This window comes from Carettochelys insculpta, chromosome 3 (genome assembly GCF_033958435.1).
Source record: "Carettochelys insculpta isolate YL-2023 chromosome 3, ASM3395843v1, whole genome shotgun sequence".
Lineage (NCBI taxonomy): Eukaryota > Metazoa > Chordata > Testudines > Carettochelyidae > Carettochelys > Carettochelys insculpta.
In genome coordinates, this window is record NC_134139.1 from 186296743 (window position 1) to 186315791 (window position 19049).

A 19049-nucleotide genomic window follows, 5' to 3' on the forward strand; every position below is an offset into this window, starting at 1 on the left:
CCCAATTAATACACCTGTGGTACTCTTTCTAAATCTCTCTTTACACATGTGCATACCTAAAAGATAAAAAGAATTTGGAAGAGAGAAAAAAGAAGTTTTAACGTATTCTAGGAAATAAAAGGATGGAGAGTTTCCTAGGGAGGAAGTCTGTCTTGAAGAATTTCTGATGGGGAAGGAGAGAATTAATAGGAGTGTCTGTCACCCCATAATTGATACTAAAAGAGAGAAGTGCGTGAAAAACCTAGAGTCTAGGCACCTCTGATGCGAGAAGTTTATTAAAAGTTAGGAAACGTGATGATCCACTAGAGGTCATAATGACAAATGTGGTTTGTAAAAATTAGTTATAGAAAGCATACACAATACAGTGTACTTTGAAGCACTCTTCTGGATCTCTTTTGAGAGGTGTTTTCATGACACTTTTACTCACCAGCAGGAAGGCATTTGGCCAGAGCTGGTCCACCATTGTTCACACAATGCAATCTCAGAATTTAGGTAAATATTTGGAAAGTTCTACACCTATTGCTTAGGCCTGTGTGTGATTAAATGTAATAAACTTTAATGTTAGGCCAGAGCACATTTACTTGCAATAATCTTTGATTAGACAGAATTGCAGTGTTCCTATTGATTTATTCTTGATGCTACCTGGACTACGTCTACACTAGCCCAAAACTTCAAAATGGCCATTTCGAAGTTTACTAATGAAGCACTGAAATACATATTCAGCTCCTCATTAGAATGCCGGCAGCCGCAGCATTTCAAAATTGACGCGGCTCACAGCCGTGCGACTCGTCCAGATGGGGCTCCTTTTCAAAAAGACCCCGGCAACTTCAAAATCCCCTTATTCCTAACAGCAGGTAGGAATAAGGAGATTTCAAAGTTGCCAGGGTCCTTTCAAAAAGGAGCCTCGTCTGGACAAACTGCGCAGCAGCGAGACGCGTCAATTTTGAAGTGCCACGGCTGCCAGCATTCTAATAAGGCGATGAATATGTATTTCAGCGCTTCATTAGTAAACTTCGAAATGGCCATTTGCAGGGCCATTGCAAAGTTTTGGGCTAGTGTAAACAAGGCCTAGGTGTGAAACAGTTAAGTTACCTCTGCTGGGAGTTACAAAAAACCTAGATAACAGATTGTCTATATGGAAGTATGCATTCTTCAGGTCAATAATCATTTCCTCCTGAATCAAGGGATTACTGATGCCAATGCAATCATATTCAGTTTTAACTTCTGAATAAAGATGTTGAGTTGCCAAAAGTCCAGAAGTCTTCACCCTCCACCATTTTGGTGGAACTAAGAAATATAGGGAGCAGAATCACCTTCTTTTATACTGGGGTTGGATTGCCCCTTGGTGTAAGAGAGATTTGCTTTCTGTTGAAGATTCACCTCATGAGAATTGTCTCTGCAGGAGAATAGGAAGGGGGGTTGTTAGCAGGAGTTGGAGACAAAGTGTCTGTCATGATTAACCACTGATGGTGGGTGAAGAAGGTGAGACAGCCTCCAAAATTGCAGGGAAGAGTTGGGTGGCATCAGTTGTGGTAGGAAGGATTCAATCCCTGTCAAATGTGGCCTTTAGCAGGTGGTTCAGAAAGAGTAGAGGTCAGCATGGGAGAGAGACCTTAACAGCAAGGCCCCTAAACTTTCTGACATTTAATTGGAGGCTTGGCTTGGCTGGTACGATAATGTACATGATGTGGGTGGCCTTGGTTTATAGGTTTGTCTACAGAGTGTCCACCTGGGGGCTGAAGCGTAAATCCCCAGGTAACTAAGGTTCTATACTAAGTTCCTTAAAAAGTCTAGAGTGTTCATTTTCTCATTAAAGACCGTCTTCTAATCAAAGGGAGGTCCTGAATGGAGTTTTGGACTTCCCTGGGAAATCCCAGCTATAGTAACCAAGAAGCCTGACTTGACTCTTGAATCATGACTATACCAATCCTGGATGTCATATCTATTTCATTAACTGTGGGCTAAAGAGCTGTTTTTATCTCTAACTTACCTTTTCTATTAAGGACTGAAATTGGGTTCTGACTCCAGGTGGAGCTTGTCCTTAAAGTTTGATCACCTGGAATAGACCTGCTTCCCCAACAATATATGACAGCCTGCCTACCATCCACATATGCTCCCCCTGCACAGACAAGGACAGAGCAGGGGCCACATCTTTCTTTCTCTTCCGCCAGCCTTCAACTCTGCTTCCTTCCACAGGTACCAGAGTGGAAGACCAACAGGACAATGAACGACTACAACCATGACTGAAGAGGTTGCCCACCAAGGGTGGACTCAGCAGGGGCCACATCTTTCTTTATTCCCCCTCACCACACACACACACATACTGCTTCCTTCCACAGGTGCTAGAGCAGAAGACCAGTGAGATAGTGATCAACTGTGACTGTGACTGAAGACAGAGACGACTGCCAAAGGACATGCTTAGGGATCACCAGTGGTGTCCTTCCTGACAGACTCTGCTTTACTAAAGCATCACTTGGACTCTCACCGAGGAGGATCATACAGGGTCTCAACTACTTTTCCTTCAGAGGCCTAATTTCCCACTTCAGTAAGAGAAGAGCTCATCATCAGGAGAGTGACTGACTGCAACCATGACAAAGTCAGACAACCAACAAGGAAGACAGACAACCGACATTGGACACAGTCAGGAATCACTCCCATTGCTTTTGCTGGTGAACTGTAGACTTCACTTTTATGAAGCTTTTATTTGGACTCCCACTGGAGAAGGAGGGGTCAGCAGGGGGACACAGCCTGGGCTTCAACCACTTTCCCCCAGAGGCCTTGCTTCCCTCTTAGGTGACAGAGGAGACCATCACCAGGACTTCAATGGACTATTACTGGAAAGAGGGACATGAGACAACTGCCATGGGACAAGACCAAGGACAACGAGGGACCACACCATGGGACTGATTGCAATTGGACTGATGAACGAGACAGACAACCACCAAGGGACATGACAGTAGAGAGGAGGAACAACATCAGGTCTTGCTCCAACAATCCTGTTAATGCAACCCGGAATCATGTTTGGGTTTTTTTTGCATGTGTTACACTGTTGACTCATGTATAGCTTGTGGTCCACTATGACCCCTAAATCTCTTTCTGTAGTACTCCTTCTAAGGCAGTCACTTCCCATTTTGTATGTATGAAGCTGATTGTTCTTCCTAAGTGAAGTACTTGTCATTTGTCCTTATTAAACTTCATCCTGTTTACCTCAGACCATTTCTCCAGTTTGTCCAGATCATTTTGAATTATGACCCTATCCTCCAAAACAGTTGCAACCCCTCCCAGCTGCTATCAGCTGCAAACTTAATAAGCATACTCTCTATGCCAATATCTAAATCATTGATGAAGATATTGAACAGAACCAGTCCCAAAACAGACCCCTGTGACACCCCACTTGTTATGCCCTTCCAGCATGACTGCGAACCATTAATAACTACTCTCTGAGAATGGTTATCCAGATGGTTATATATCCACCTTATAGTAGCACCATCTAAGTTGTATTTGCCTGGTTTATCGAGAAGAAGATCAGTAGTAGTAGTAGTAGTAGGCATCCTTCAGTCTGCATAGACTATGGATCCACGCCCTTTATAGTTTCAACTGAGGGCTTCATTTACAGCGTCTACTGTGACTATGAAGATCCACACGAGAGTGACAGTCCTTGCTGCATCTCTTGCAGATGTGGTGGGTGTCCGGCAAGTCCTTAGTGTGCTTTCTGTGCGCTCGCTTCTCCTCTGCTAGCTGTCTGATCCTCATCTCGCCCTTCTGAAGGCCCTCGTGTAACCCCTGCCTCCATCTGCCGCGGTCGTCTGCTAGTTCTTCCCAGTTGTCCAGCGCGATGTCTACCTCTCTGAGGTCTCTCTTGCAGACATCTTTGTAGCGCAACTGAGGGCATCCAGGAGGTCTTTTGCCAGAGGCTAGCTCACCATACAGGATGTCTTTTGGAATCCTTCCATCATGCATCCTGTGGATGTGGCCAAGCCAGCGGCGGCGACACTGCCTGAGGAGGGCATGCATGGTTGGGATTCCAGCCTGCTCGAGGACAGCGGTGTTGGTCACTCTGTCCTGCCATGATATTCCAAGGATGCGCCTGAGGCAGCGCAAGTGGAAGACGTTCAGCCTCTTTTCCTGGCGGGCATACAGGGTCCAAGTCTCGCTGCCATAAAGGAGGGTGCGGAGGATGCAGGCTCTGTAGACTTGCATTTTGGTGTGAGTGTACAGCTTGTTGTTATTCCACACTCTCTTGCTGAGTCTGGACAGAGTTGTGGCCGCTTTTCCAATCCTCCTATTTAGCTCAGTGTCCAACGACAGGGTGTCAGTGATGGTGGACCCGAGGTAAACTAACTCGTGGATGACCTCCAACGTATAGTTGTCAATGGTGATTGATCGGGATTCAGCAACATCCTGACCGAGTACGTTTGTCTTCTTTAGGCTGATGGTAAGCCCAAAGTCCTTGCACGCTTTGGAGAACTGATCCAGCAGTTTTTGAAGCTGGTCTTCTGTGTGAGACACTACAGCAGCATCGTCTGCAAACAGCATGTCTCTGATGAGGACTTCCCGCACCTTAGACTTAGCTTTCAGCCTGGCAAGATTTGGCAGACTCCAGAAGATTGCTGAGAGGCTGTACCCCAAATCGCAGTGTGGATTCCGCACAGAGAGGTCTACCGTTGACATGGTCGTCTCTCTAAGGCAGCTGCAGGGGAAATGCAGGGAGCAGACGAAGCCACTCTACATAGCCTTCATTGACATGACCAAGGCCTTTGACTTGGTCAGCAGGGATGGTCTGTTCAAACTGCTCCACAAGATAGGCTGTCCTCCACGGTTACTCAAGATGATCCAGTCATTCCACGAAGACATGAGAGGAACCATCCAATATAACAGCGCTTTATCGGATGCTTTCAGAATGAGGAGCGGCGTCAAACAAGGGTGCGTGCTTGCTCTGACATTGTTTGGGATCTTCCTCACACTCCTCCTGAAGCATGCCTTTGGATCTTCGACACAGGGCATCTTGCTGCACACAAGATCTGATGGGAAACTGTTTAATCTTGCAAAGAAGATCATGAGAGACCATATAAAATGCCTTACTAAATTCCAGATATACTGCATCTACCACTTCTCGCTTATCCACAAGACTTGTTATCCTGTCAAAGAAAGCTATCAGATTGGTTTGGCATGATTTGTTCTTGACAAATATATGCTAGCTGTTTCCTATTACCTTATTTACTTCCAGATGTTTGCAGATGAATTCCTTAATTACTTGCTCCATTGGCTTTCCCCACACAGAAGTTAAATTGACTGGTCTGTACTTTCCTCAGTTGTTCTTTTTCCCCTTTTTACAGATGGGCACTATATTTGCCTTTTTCCAGTCTTCTGGAATCTCTCCTGACTTGCAGGACTTTTCAAAGATGATAGCTAAAGGTTCTGATACCTCCTCTATGAGCTCCTTGAGTATTTCTAGGATGCATTTCATCAGGCCCTGGTGACTTGCAGACATCTAATTTTTCTAAGTAATTTTTAACTTTTTTATTTATCCTCTAAACCTATCTTCTTCCCAGTAACATTCTCCATGTTAGGCATTTCTGCATCAGACTTCTTGCTGAAGACTCAAATAAAGAAGTGAGTAAGCACCTCTGCAACTTCCAAATTTCCTGATACTTTTTCTCCCTCCTCACTGAGCATACCCTGTCCTTGGTCTTCCTCTTGCTTCTAATATATTCATAAAATGTCTTCTTGTTACGCTTTATATCTCTAGCTAGTTTGACCTTGTTCTGTGCCTTTGCCTTTCTAAGCTTGTCCCTCCACAGACATATTGTTTGCTTATATTCATCCTTTACAATTTCTCCTAATTTCCACTTTTTATATGACTCCTTTTTTATTTTGAGATCATGCAAGAGCTCCTGGCTAAGCCACGGTGGTCTTTTGCCATATTTTCCATCCTTCCTATACATCAGTATAGCTTGCTTTGGACCTTTACTAATGTCCCTTTGACAAACTGCCTGCTCTTTTCAGTTGTTTTTCCTCTTAGTCTTGCTTCCCATGGGACCTTACTTACCAGATCTCTGAATTTACAAAAATTTGCCTTCCTGAAATCCATTGGCTCTATTTTGCTGTTCTCCCTTTTACCATTTCTTAGATTCATGAACTCTAGGACTAGAAATCTAGAACTGTTTCACCAGTAGCTTTTTCCAACTTTTGAAATAAATAATTGTTGTCAGTGCAGTCCAAGAACTTACTGGATGGTCTGTGCCTCTCTGTGCTTGTTTCCCAACATATGTCTGGACCATTGAAGTCCCCCATCACCACCAAATCCTGCCCTTGGATGATTTTCTTAGTTGCTTAGAAAAAGCCTCATCCACCTCTTCTGCCTGGCTAGGTGGTCTGTAGTAGACCCCTAGCATGACATCACCCTTGTTTTTTACCCCTTTTAACCTAACCCAGAGACTCTCCACCCATCTGTCTCCTACATCCATCTCCACTTCAGTCCATGTATGCACATTTTTAATATATAAGGAAATACCTCCCCTCTGACTACCCTGCTTATGTATACTCATACTTATATGTACTTATATACTAATTGTTTTAATTGTTACCATAAATCACTGTTCCCTATTTTATTTGGCCACACAACTCTTTTTAAACTCAAAAGAATTTTGTAGAACCCCATTCCCAGGCTCTGCCCGCTCTTGGCTTCCAAACCTGCCCCTCCTGCCATATTCAGGGTCAATCCGCCTCCACCCAAAAATCCACTCCCATATCTGAAAGCTTTACCCTCATCCCACAAACATGCCCCCCATCCCCAGGCTTAACCCCTCTCAGCCCCAAACCCTCTCCCACATCCCCAGGATTAACCCGCCTCAGCCCTAAACCAGCCCCCAGTACTGAATCATCCATGGTTCTGGCTGGGGCACCTACAACAGGAGGCCACATACACCCAGCAGAAGGAAGGCTGGCATGGAGGTGTTCCACTGGTGGGGTGAGCCACTCACCAGAGGGGTGTGGCCAGTCAGGTAGTGGTCAAGTGAGAGGTTCTCTGTGGCTCCCTGCCCTTCCACCACTGAAATAATGGAACTAAATTCAGCTGGTTTAACAAACAGATCCTTCCACTGCTATGCCAGCCATTAAACCAATTAAACTTAGTTCTACTGTTTCAGTGGTAGCGGGGCAGAGAACCACAGACGAATTTTCTTGTGGAACTCTTATTTTCACTTTGTGGAATCCTTGGGTTCCACCAAACACCATTTGGGAAACATTGCCTTAAATCGTAGTGGTAGATGTGGGGAAATTTTTATTATGTAACAGAACACGACAAATAATGATAATCAGAAGTTTGCTTGTAATAACTATTGATTGATCAAATCATTCTGGATTCTAAATACCATGTAAATCATATGAACTATCTTAATATTTTATTGCACAAAACACAATATTTAATACATTATGGGCTTGTCTACACTACTACCTTTCTTCAAAGGAATGATGGTAATTAGGGTTTTGGGAGTTTACTAATGAAGTGCTGCTGTGCATAGGCAGCACTTCATTAAGAAAATTTCTCCCCCCCCACCCCCCACAGCAACTTACAAGTTTTAAACTTCAAAGTGCCGGGGCAAAATTTTGAGGAGTAAGGGGACTTCAAAGTTGCCGCGGGGGGGAATTTGCTTAATGAAGTGCTGCCTATGCACAGCAGCACTTCATCAGTAAACTCCCAACTCCCTAATTACCATCGTTCCTTCGAAGGAAGGTGGTAGTGTAGACAAGCCCTATGAAAAGTGAGGCTTATTGTACACATCAGAGTTCCATTAATGTTACATGAACTTTAATAGTGTTTTATTTTCTATCAACGTTTGCTATAAATATTCACCATAAAAACTCTAGTATCAAATATTTACAAGAGTAGGCCTGAATAAATCAGCATACTATAACAATATTAATGTGGTAAAGCTCAAAAATAGTAAACATAAACTATCTATAAAACAGTTCAACAATTGTCAGACAAAGCCATATGTGATATTATAATCCAATTATATCTTTCCCTGCAATGTTGGTTAAAGAATCCATTGCATTATTTCAAATATGGGTGAAGCTTTTTGGGCTTAGCTTTTCTCGACAGCCCAATCCTGATAGGGCCACGGCATGTTTTAAGAGGCTGAACTCTTATAATTTCATGTGACAAACAGTTTCCTAAATGTAAACAAAAGAGTGAGAAATCAATGATGGAAGCAAAAACATATTTAATATAATGCATATATAAATTACATTCCTTTAAGAAATAGAAATCGATCCTGGGTATCATATTTAACACTCAACAGTTAGATGCTATGGAGATGGATACTACTGAAAAAACTATAGAAATAATGTGAAAGAAGTGCAGTTTTGTCTATAGCCATAATAAGGACCAACTTATTACATTGTACTTTCCATAATTATAGCAGAAATTGCCATATTATAAATATGGCCAGGAAAAAGTATGAACATCTGAGAAAAATAGAAACGTTGAGGATCAAGTTTCAAATACCAGTGGCCCAATTAGCCATCCAATTCAAAATATAGGCTTTCAAATTATATTTTACAGACAAAAAAGTGTTTGTAAAGGTATTTGTATCAATCCCTGAATCTCTACCATGATGTTTCTCTGGGCAATTTCATTTATACTTTCATCTCAGTATTAACTGCAGGATTTGGTCCTATATTTTTAATAATCAGTCCATTCTGCAAATGCAAATTGTCCATTGGTTGAATGAGAGTTTTGTCCAAATAAAACCTGAGGGACTGGGCCCTGTTGTTTTTGTGTAAGGGCTGAACTTCATCATTATGTTTCAATGTTTACTCTTGAGTATTGGACTTGAAATCCTATGAAACAAATTTCTGTGGGGGTGTATATTTTGTTACTTTAAAACTGCAGCAGGAATCCTAACATGCAGAGGTGGGAAAGGATTCTAGATAGAAATTTTGCAATAAAAAAGAGAAATAATGGCACTAGGAATAATAGTTTTCATTTTATACATTTTTTTGTGATAGAAGAGATGTAACTGGCCTTTACTATACTGAGACCATAGGTTTATTATCATCAGCTAGAACAGTGGTAGTCTAAGAAAAGTCATGAAAGCAAGCGCTGGTCAATAGGTTGGTATTCTCATCTCTGTCCTCAAAGGAAACAGAAAATTTACAAACAACGAAATACAAAAATTTACAAAATATTTTCCTGTGATTTTGTTGATGCCACTGTCCAATAAGATGGAATGAGAAATTGGCCTATTTTGAATCAAAATAAATTAAAAAAAAAGAAAAAGCTAAAGTTCTGCCCTGTATGTATAGGACTTTCAGTTTGATAAGCCGTAACGTCCTGAGGGGAAGAAGCAGCTCACCAAATTCTAACTGTAACAAAGCTTAATGCTGAGAAAAGCAAAGTACAAGTCAGATCATTAATTGATGCAATAATGACCTGAAAATATTTATAAATTTTCTATATTCAGTGAGGAAAAAGATGAGGTTACCAATCTATTCACCTTATCCTCCATCACTCATTTTCATGATGATTCTAATACTCTGACTTGTCCAGACAATATATGTCAAGTTATAACCTGAGTATAGTAAACTCCGGTTACATTGAGATGATTGGAAGCCCACAGCATCTCCATCTGACTTCAGGAAAAGATACGATCAGGGCAAGAACCAGTTAGAGAAACATTTGACAGGGATAGTCTAAGGCTGTGTCTACACTAGCTCCCTACTTCGAAGGGAGCCTGGTAAGTAGGGTGTTGGAAGATTATTAATGAAGTGCTGCAGTGCATATGCAGCACTTCATTAAGCTAATTCTCCCCCGTGGCAACTTCAAAGTGTTAAACTTCAAAGTGTCGGCTTGTGTGTAGCTGTGTCTAAACCTGCCGGCACTTTGAAGTGCCTCAGTAAAGGGACTTCAATGTTGCCCGGGCACTTCAAAGTACCAGCGGGTTAGCCACGGCTACACACACAAGCTGATGCTTTGAAGTTTAACACTTCGAAGTTGCCATGGCGGAGAATTAGCTTAATGAAGTTATGCATATGCACCATAGCAATTCATTAATAATCTCCCAACACCTTACTTACCATGCTCCCTTCGAAGTAAGGAGCTAGTGTAGAGACAGAGAAGTATACTTAATCCTGCCTCAGTGTGTGGCAGGAGGAATGCACTAGATAACCTCTGGATGTCCTTTCAGGTACCAACATTTTTATTATTCTATAGATGTGACAGATGATATTACACTACAAAAAAATAGTTACCATCTGCAGCTGGTTCCAAGCCTTAATGAAAGGAGAATATCTTGTTAAGGAGAGACATTGAACAGTATCCTACATCTTTGGGGGTTTGACAATATAAGTGAATCAACTAAAGAAAAACCCACCTCAAAACCAGGCAAGTTGTTTAGCTGATTGCTCCTCTTGAAGTAAAATTCATGTTAAACATTAATTATATGGGAAAAGAGGAAAGAATGGGAGGATGCCTGTGTACTGTTTAAAATAGAGCTGGAAGTCAGGTTGGAGGAAAAGTATCAGAGAGGTTGCTGTGTTAGTCTGTATCTTCAAAACAGCAAGAAGTCCTGAGGCACCGTATAGACTAACATATTTTGGAGCATAAGCTTTCATGGGCACAGACCCACTTCATCAGATGCATGGCCCATTGCAAAAGCAGTTTCTCTTCTCTTGATGTTCACACCTCCACACTAGCATCTGACAATGGGCCACATACCCCTGATGAACCGACTTATTTTCTCGTTTCTTGACGTTCACAACTCCACATTTACTGCCGATAACGGGCCATTTCCACCCTGACCGGCTAGACCTTGTCAGCTCTGGCCCTCCCCTTTACTGAGACCCCCTCTTTAAATCCTCCTCTGAAACCTCCCAGCACATGCATCTGACAAAATGGGTCTTTGTCCATGAAAGGTTAGAGGAAGTTGATTCTGGATAGCTCTACACTGAAACTAGAGTTTAGGGAGAGTACTGTTTAACTGGCAATAAACTTCCAAGGCACTTCACTATCTGGAGTCTTCCTGCTTGCTCCTAGACTTACCTGCTGACTATTGCTGTCCCCAACAGTTCCAGGACACTGTGTGTGACAGTGAGAAATGTAAAGCTAATTTAATCATCATTCATTTATTGATTTCCCTGGAGAGGGGGTTGATGCTGAAGACAGTAGCCATGCCTTCCCTCCCATTCCCTGCCTTGAAGAGTATCACAGTAGAGTTTCCATGCAGGTACTTCCACAGTACTCGAAGCAAAAGAAAATATAGTAGAGAAAATGCTCCTTTCTCTTTCTGCATTCCACCCCACTCAAAATCCTTGAAGATTTTGTCTTCTAACTCTAGAATGTGAGGCTATTGTATTCCCATATGTTCTAAACTCAAAGATAAAGTATAAATGACAGGATACGCCCTATATGATAACCAACAGTTTAAAAGATATGTAAATTGCTGTTCTGAAGACAATGGAGACAAAATAAATTATATGTTTTAAATATTTTAATAACACTGGAATACACTCCATAATTAGAATAACTTTATTTTACCTCTTTCTTTCTGTAAACTGTCACTTCTTTCCTTCATAAACATATGAGACAACAAAACAGGGTTCCATTGTAATTGATTTTTACTACTTGAATCAACATAGCCTTTAAACAAAAGCAAATAAATCACATTCAGCTTTTAAACTGCTATATATAGACAATTAAAAGTAACAATCTGTACTACTTCCAAGTGTGATAAATAAAAACTTTAAATACATGCATGACATATAATTACAAAATTTTGCTTACATAAAATATACAGCTCCGCATATACACCATTCATTGTAGTTCTTGCCTCTCATTCTTTTTTATTAAGACACTTGAATGAAAAAACAATTTTATGGGTCATTCTAATTAACTCTTATCCCCTAATTATTATCATACACAAAAAGTCATATTAAAAGAACATTATTAAGATTGCAAAGTTAAGCACTCAACAGTTAAGAAATGCCAGAATGAAAGTTGCTTGTACAACCTTAATTCTTCTCTCTGTTGCAGATATATTATGACACTGTCTTTAATTTCATAATCACATACTGTGTTTTCAATACACAGAATAATGCTCATGTTATGAGGATCTGTTCAATATTTGGTTTATCCTTATTGCTCAATGTTCATTCCTAGGCATTATTTACTGCATGTTATTCAAACCCTAATGTGCAGACAGAATTATTAATTTCCCCATGGGTACTCATCATTATTGTCACTGAGTGCTCCAGAGAAGTTAATTAACATATCTTCACAAAACTTTTGTCAGGTGAAGGAAAGCTATTATGCCATTGTAGAGATAGACAGCTGAGGCACAAAGAGATTAATGTCAAAAATAGGCACTAATTGGGGGTTCCCAATTTGATATGCTGAGGACCTGATTTTTCAGGGTACTTACCATCCTATAGCACTATATGTTGTGAGATATGTTTTACATATAACTTCAGTTGCAGGTGTGAATATTCAGCTATTCTGCAATCAGTCTCTGGGATCTCAAACTGAGTATCCAAAAATGTGAAACACAGTGAGTGACAACTTTTGAAAAGTTTTTTTTTTTTTAGCATCACAGGGATTCTGTGGCAGAAGCAGCAAGGATAGGATGCCTAAGCATATGAAGAAAGTACTTAAGTACTGTAACTAGTGACGGTAGCTCAGTACTTATTTCCTATATTTCATAGAAGTACTGGGTATGCTCCTGATTGCACAAATGCTGTCTCGATGCAGCCAGAACCTGGAAATTCTTAGAGCTCCCATTCCCATTTTGGAATTTACCTTAATAGTCATAATACAGCCTCAAATTTCATAAGGTAAATAAGTATGTAATTGACTTCTCACAAGCAATATTCATAAAATGGTATTTCTGTTCCCACGGAATAATAATTACAGTCTAGTAAATATTTTTACAACTTGTATGGAAATGCATTTCTCCTTAACAAAATTAGTTTTACACTATATACAGAAAGCTATTTCCTTTGTTTTTTCTAGGAAAACCAACTCAAGTTGTGTCTACATGAGCCCCTTCCTTTCGGAAGGGGCATGTTAATGAGAGAGTTTGAAAGATGCTAATGAGGCGCTTCCATGAATATGCAGCACCTCATTAGTATAATGGTGACTGCCGCGATTCGAAAGTGCAGCTTTCAAATCGCACGCCATCCATGGAGACGGGGACCTTTCGAAAGGTGTTAGGAAGTGGGGGCTTTCAAAGACTGGGGGTCCTTTCGAAAGGTCCCCGTCTCCATGGGAGGCACGTGACTCAAAAGCCGCACTTTCAAATTGCCACGGCTGCCATTATGCTAATGAGGTGCAGCATATTCATGGAAGTGCCTCATTAACATCTTTTGAACTCGCTCATTAACATGCCCCTTCCAAAAAGAAGGGGCTCATGTAGACACAGCTTCAGAGAATGTGTACAGTGAGCCACATCTGAAGTTCACAAATAGATGGAGGTTTGAAGTTGGGGAATGATTCAGTCCTACAAATCCTTGAACAGGTCCAATAAGCAAAAAACAATTTTCATTAATTAGGGTTTACACAGGGGATAAAGCATTATGTCTCACTAGGACATCTATGTCCTCCATAGCACACCCCTGGAGCAGAGCACAAAATTTGATTCCAAATATTCATTTAAATGTTCTTTAACATATTAGATGATATTTTCAGATAATTCTTTTTGCTTACCTTCTTCAGGAAGAGAATAGAGCAATTCTTGATCTGGCACTATTGAAGGACAGCACTCATGTGGTGTGTCTTGCTTTACATCTCTATTTAATATTTTTCTTTTAAATGAACTTTGGTTATTCTTACTTATGTTTTGCCCAGCCATAGAAGCAGAGATTGGAAAGGAAATGCATGCTCTTGTTGGTGAAATACTTTTTAAATTTTCACCTATCCTTCCAGAATCAGTCAGTGTAGAAGGATTTTCTTGTATGATGTTTGTTTCTACTTTGGGTAGCTTATTTTCATGTTCCTTACTAATTTCATGAAACATACAAAGCTCCTCTAACACTAAATCAAATGTGCTTTTCAGTTCAAATTCAGATATATTTTTACTTTCTGAAGGTAAATGCTGATCTGTCATATTTTCAGAATATCCATTGTCCATTATGGATAAACATGGTACTAATTTGTTTTGTGAAGCAACACATAATACAGATTCGTCTTTTGAATATGACAAAATTAAATTAGTTGACCTACTTCCATACAGTATCATTGGATGATGACTTTTGTTAATTACATGATTTTGTCCAGAACTTATTTCTCCCACCTCTTGTAAATCTTCAAGGCTTTGTTTCATAAGCATTGGCTTTGAATTGGGTGTGCATAAATTTCTATCTGTCTGAGTGTCTTCATAGACAGAAAAAGCCATTATTTCTTCTCTCTGAACCTTAGAACATATATTGCTATTAGACACTTCAGAACTTCTCACAGTTCCGTCTTGCAAAATTTTGTCCATTTCTCCAAACGGTTTTTTTGTGTCATCATTCAAGGAACTCCCACAGTGTCCCTCTTCAGTTTTTCGTTCAACATCTTTATCTCTAAAAGAGTCACAATAGAATGGTAAAGTTGCACACTGATCATTATCTAAGATGCAGCAGATAATGTTTCCAGAATTGGAACCAGCATTTGGAAAGTCTATATATTTGCTTTCATTTTCTAAATATTGACTGTAAGTATTTATTTCCTGGGAATATTTGGCTTTATTTCTTCTACTGCCTGGTAGTAACTCAGAGTTATAGTTCACAATAGATGTTGAAAATTTAGGTAGAACACAAATATTTGATGTAGCAGGAGCATTATGAACATTTTTCTTAATAGTGACTGTTTTTCCTCCAAGGCATTTTTCATTACTTGAATTAATTTGCTTTACAAATGGAACCTGGTCCATTTCCTCAGAATAAGCACTGAGAGGAATTTTTTCATATGTGTCAAAAATAGGAAAAAAAGGTATTTTTGAAAGACTGCTACAGGATTTTTTCTGAAATTCTGTATAATTGCCATGCTCATTTTTGTCAAAGTTTACTTTGTCAAAGGTCCTCAGATATTTTGGAATAAAATGTGTGGCTTCATGTGCAAAGTTCACACTATTTGTGACTCTCCTGTGTCTGTATTTTTTATTTTCATTTAAAACAGAATGCAAAGTTTTAAACTTTTCTTTAGGAAAAGCAATATTACAAGTTTTGATTTGTTTCTTCTTTTGTTTTTGTCTTGCTACCTGAATTTGTGGATTTGAATATTTGTTATTTAACTTTTTAAATTTCATTTTTGAAATTGAAGGCAAATACTTCAGAAGCCTAAGGTTTGTTTCTGTCAATAATTTATTAGCACCGCACGAATTTATCTTCCATAAAAAAGAACTATCAAAATCATGTCTTGGTAAAATCAGTCTATTAGCCACTACAAGTTGCCTTTTAGTATCTTTTTCTTTACTGTCAAACACTGAAATGATACTATGCATTCCTGCACTACCTCTAGATAAGAGGCATTGTTGTTTGGCCCTACTCTCTTCAGGTGACACTTTTTGTTGATTATGTAACAGAGTGCTTTTGTGTAGAAAAGAGACTTCCATCTTTTCAGCTATGTTGCTAGAATAATGAATTTTATGGTAATTATAAGGTAATTGCACACCAACATTTTTTACTACTTTCAGACTTATACCTGGATAAGTTATGCATTTTTGTTGAGGTTCTGTGTTTCCTTTCAAGATATTACTTATATGTGAGTTCACCTGAATTTGTTTTCTGTAATATAAAAGATTTTTCTCCACTGGTATATATTCTTTTTCAGCTGGATCTGAAGGATTTATAATATAGGAAAAAGAAGCAAAGTATGATTTTATCCTGTTCACATTTTGCTGTTCTGAAATAGTATCTTGCAAATAAATATGACTGTTGTCATTAATACTGGTTATTACCTCTGTAATGCTATATTGTTCTGTTGAATTTAACTTTTCATGCAAATGAAACCAGCCTGTGATAATGTCATTCTCTTGATATTTAAGCAACTCTTTAGTTAAAAATCCAGATCTTGTCCTCAGACCTCCTAATAACACATCGTGAAAGATTTTTAATTTAATCAGAATCTTCTGCTTCAATGTACAGTCAATGTCTCTTGGATCTGACAAATCCCATGTGGTACTAGAAGGGCAGTTTCCTTTGGTAACAATGCTTTTAGATAAGTACCTTTTGATCTTAACTATTTTTCCTGCAGGCGGTTTTAATTCCGATTCATGTAAATTCCTGTTATAGTTAACACAATGCATGTCATAATTTATGTTTAAGTCCCTGTTCCTTACTACTTCTGATATCAAGGCAACAGATGTTTCTTGTATATTAAACATCACATCTTCATTGCGGACTTTTCCCTGTGTTCTTTTCAAAATATTACTAGAGTTGCTAAATGTACCATTTTGAGTTGTTCTAGAACCAACATATGTGTGAACACTTAGGTATAATTTTGATTCTCGGTCTTCATCACCTTCTACATTTCCTAGTTCCTTCTTCTTGATATTCTTTTTAGCAAACATCTGATTACACTTGATGCTGTTGATGACATTCCTGAAATTAGTCTCAGATATTTTTTCTCCTTCTGCTGAAGCCCAAGTCTTTTGCTTGTGAGCAGATTGATGGTTACTTTCATTAAATTCAAAACAAACACTATCCACATTCACAATATTTTTATCATTTTGAAACTTTCGTTTCCCTATCGCAGATATGTTTGGGGAACAGTCAGTATTTTCACATTGCATCACATACGTTTGATTTTTAAAATTCTTCTGTTCCATCTCCTGTGAAATAGTTGATACCATTTTGCTATTTAGTGTATTTGAAGAATTAGAACATTTAATTATGTTCCCTTTCACAAAAAAATCATTTTGGGGGATTTTGAATGCTTGTATATTTTTAACCAAATTTAATGTAGGAAATGAATGTAATGACTTTTTGTCTTTATTACCTGTCTGTTCAATAGGTTTATTGTCATTATCGTAATGATTTTTATTTTCTTCAGCAGGTGATATTTTTAAACATTTGCTGTCCTTATTCTTTATTTCACAAAATGTAGAATTAATGCCACATAAAAATGGAACATCTAAAAGCTGGTATTTTTTCCACTTGTCATCAGTGCCAATTTTCTGACTTGATGCTTTCATCTGAAATAAATCTGTGTTTAAGGATGAAAGTGAAGCATTTAATTTAAGTTCATTATGATTTTTATTTGTATTATCTTCTTCTATATTTGTGTTCAGCTGTTCTTGGACTTGCTTTAATTCAGACATTTTGTTTACATTCCTCATATCACATAATCCTGCTTTAGAAGAATGCCCATTCACTTTCATTAAACATTCATCTCGTATAACATTGTGCTCTAGATTTTCAATATTCCATTTTTTAGACAATAGTTCGTTTGCTAATAGCTTGCATTCCAATTTTTCCTTAATCCATGGTTTAAAATCCATAAGATCATACTTGTTACTTTTCCTTTCTCTACCATTGTTTTCCATGTCTAATCCCAAAGCATTTTCACTGAAATTAAGTGATCCTTTTAATAAATATATAGGTTTATTTGGTGACTTCCTATTTGCATCCATACAGTATGTGCTTTGTTCTAAGTCATGTTGCTCCTCTTTCTCTACACTTCTATGATTATTTTCTATTTTAATTCGTTTTGGACATGGGTAGCCTTCAACTTCATCTGATGACATGGATAAAAAGGCCTGGTGCCATAAACTTTTCATTCTCACAAATATTTGGTATTTGTTTGATATGACAGTCCTGAAATTAAAAGAAATTCTCAGTGATTAAAAATAAACCATATTTTAAAATAGTTTTTAAGATGTACAGAATACAATAAGTAACTAAGAACTATTTCTCTATAAAGCTGAAGTATTTATTCATAATATTGCCACCTTGATATTATAATGAATTCACAGCAACATTGTTGTATTCTTATTTGCTCTGTATCCCCCATATGTTTAAGTTAATGCTAATTAGACAGAAGTTATCCATTCATTACAAATAACAGATGCGCATGAGCTTAAAATGGAGGGAGCTGCCTTCAGTGTGTCAAAAGAACATCAGGTTTGACATATTAACCATATTATTAGATCATTTATCACACTGAATTTTGCCAAAAATCAGAGCATTCATTATTTTTTTTCAAACAAACACTCGTCAATAATGAGTTCTTCAGATGTTAGAGAACAACTTTCCAGCACGTTGCCAATATCCAGGGTCACTTGAAGACTGTGTGCACAGGGCTTGACCTCAGTACACCAGTGGAAGTGTTGCTAAAAGTGTGCCTTGTGGAATGTGTCATGTCCCCTCATTCAAAGATCATGGGGAGAGCATGGAGGGCAGATCTCCTACTTTAGTGGCAATGGGAAGAGGTATAAGGCCACTGGCTTGTTAAGGAATGGAATAGTTCCCCATGGCCATGAGGTAGGAGGGTAATACAATGACGTAGTAGTTCCCCTTAGTGACACAGTTCGCCTTTCTCTCCCTCCTGTGTGAGGCAGCTCTCCCAGCCCCCCTGAGGCAGCTTCCCCCTCATTGAGACTACCCACCTCTCCCTTCCCTGAGGCAACTTCCCCCCCTCATGGAGACGACCACCTGTCTCTCCCCTCTCTGAGGCAGCTTCCCCCTCACAGAGGTGCCCACCCCTTTCTCCCAATTCCCTGAGGCAGCTTCCCCCTCATGGAGCCGGCCCACCTCTCTCCACTCCCTGAGGCTGCTCACCCCTCTCTTCCCTCTCTGAGGCAGTCCCCCCGCCACTTCAGAAAGGTGCCTGCCCCTTTCCACCCTTCTAACGTGGTTCCCCCTTGAGGGAGGTTTCCTGTTCTTCTTGCTCCTCTCTGAGGTGGTTTCCCCCTCACAGAGGCTGCCTGCCTTCTCTCCACTCTCTGAGGCAGCTCCCCCTCGCAGGCAGCTTCCCCCCCCCCCCCCCGAGAGGCTGTCTTTCCTTCTCTCCCTCTCAGAGGTGGCTTCCCCCTAACAGCAGTACCTGTCCCTCCCTTCTCTCTTTGAGGTGG

At 39.6% G+C, this 19049-nt stretch overlaps 1 protein-coding gene across 1 annotated transcript; it reads right to left on the minus strand.

Annotated features, from left to right (window-relative positions):
• Nucleotides 1–8056: 8056 nt before the first annotated feature.
• On the minus strand, nt 8057–17723 carry RAD51AP2 (RAD51 associated protein 2). Its single transcript, XM_074989145.1, has 4 exons — nt 15680–17723; nt 13703–15007; nt 11540–11641; nt 8057–8175 (listed from the first exon to the last, which is right to left on the minus strand). Exons 1-4 carry the CDS (start codon nt 17721–17723, stop codon nt 8057–8059), a joined length of 3570 nt encoding a protein of 1189 aa, XP_074845246.1.
• Between the last annotated feature and the right edge of the window lie 1326 nt (nt 17724–19049).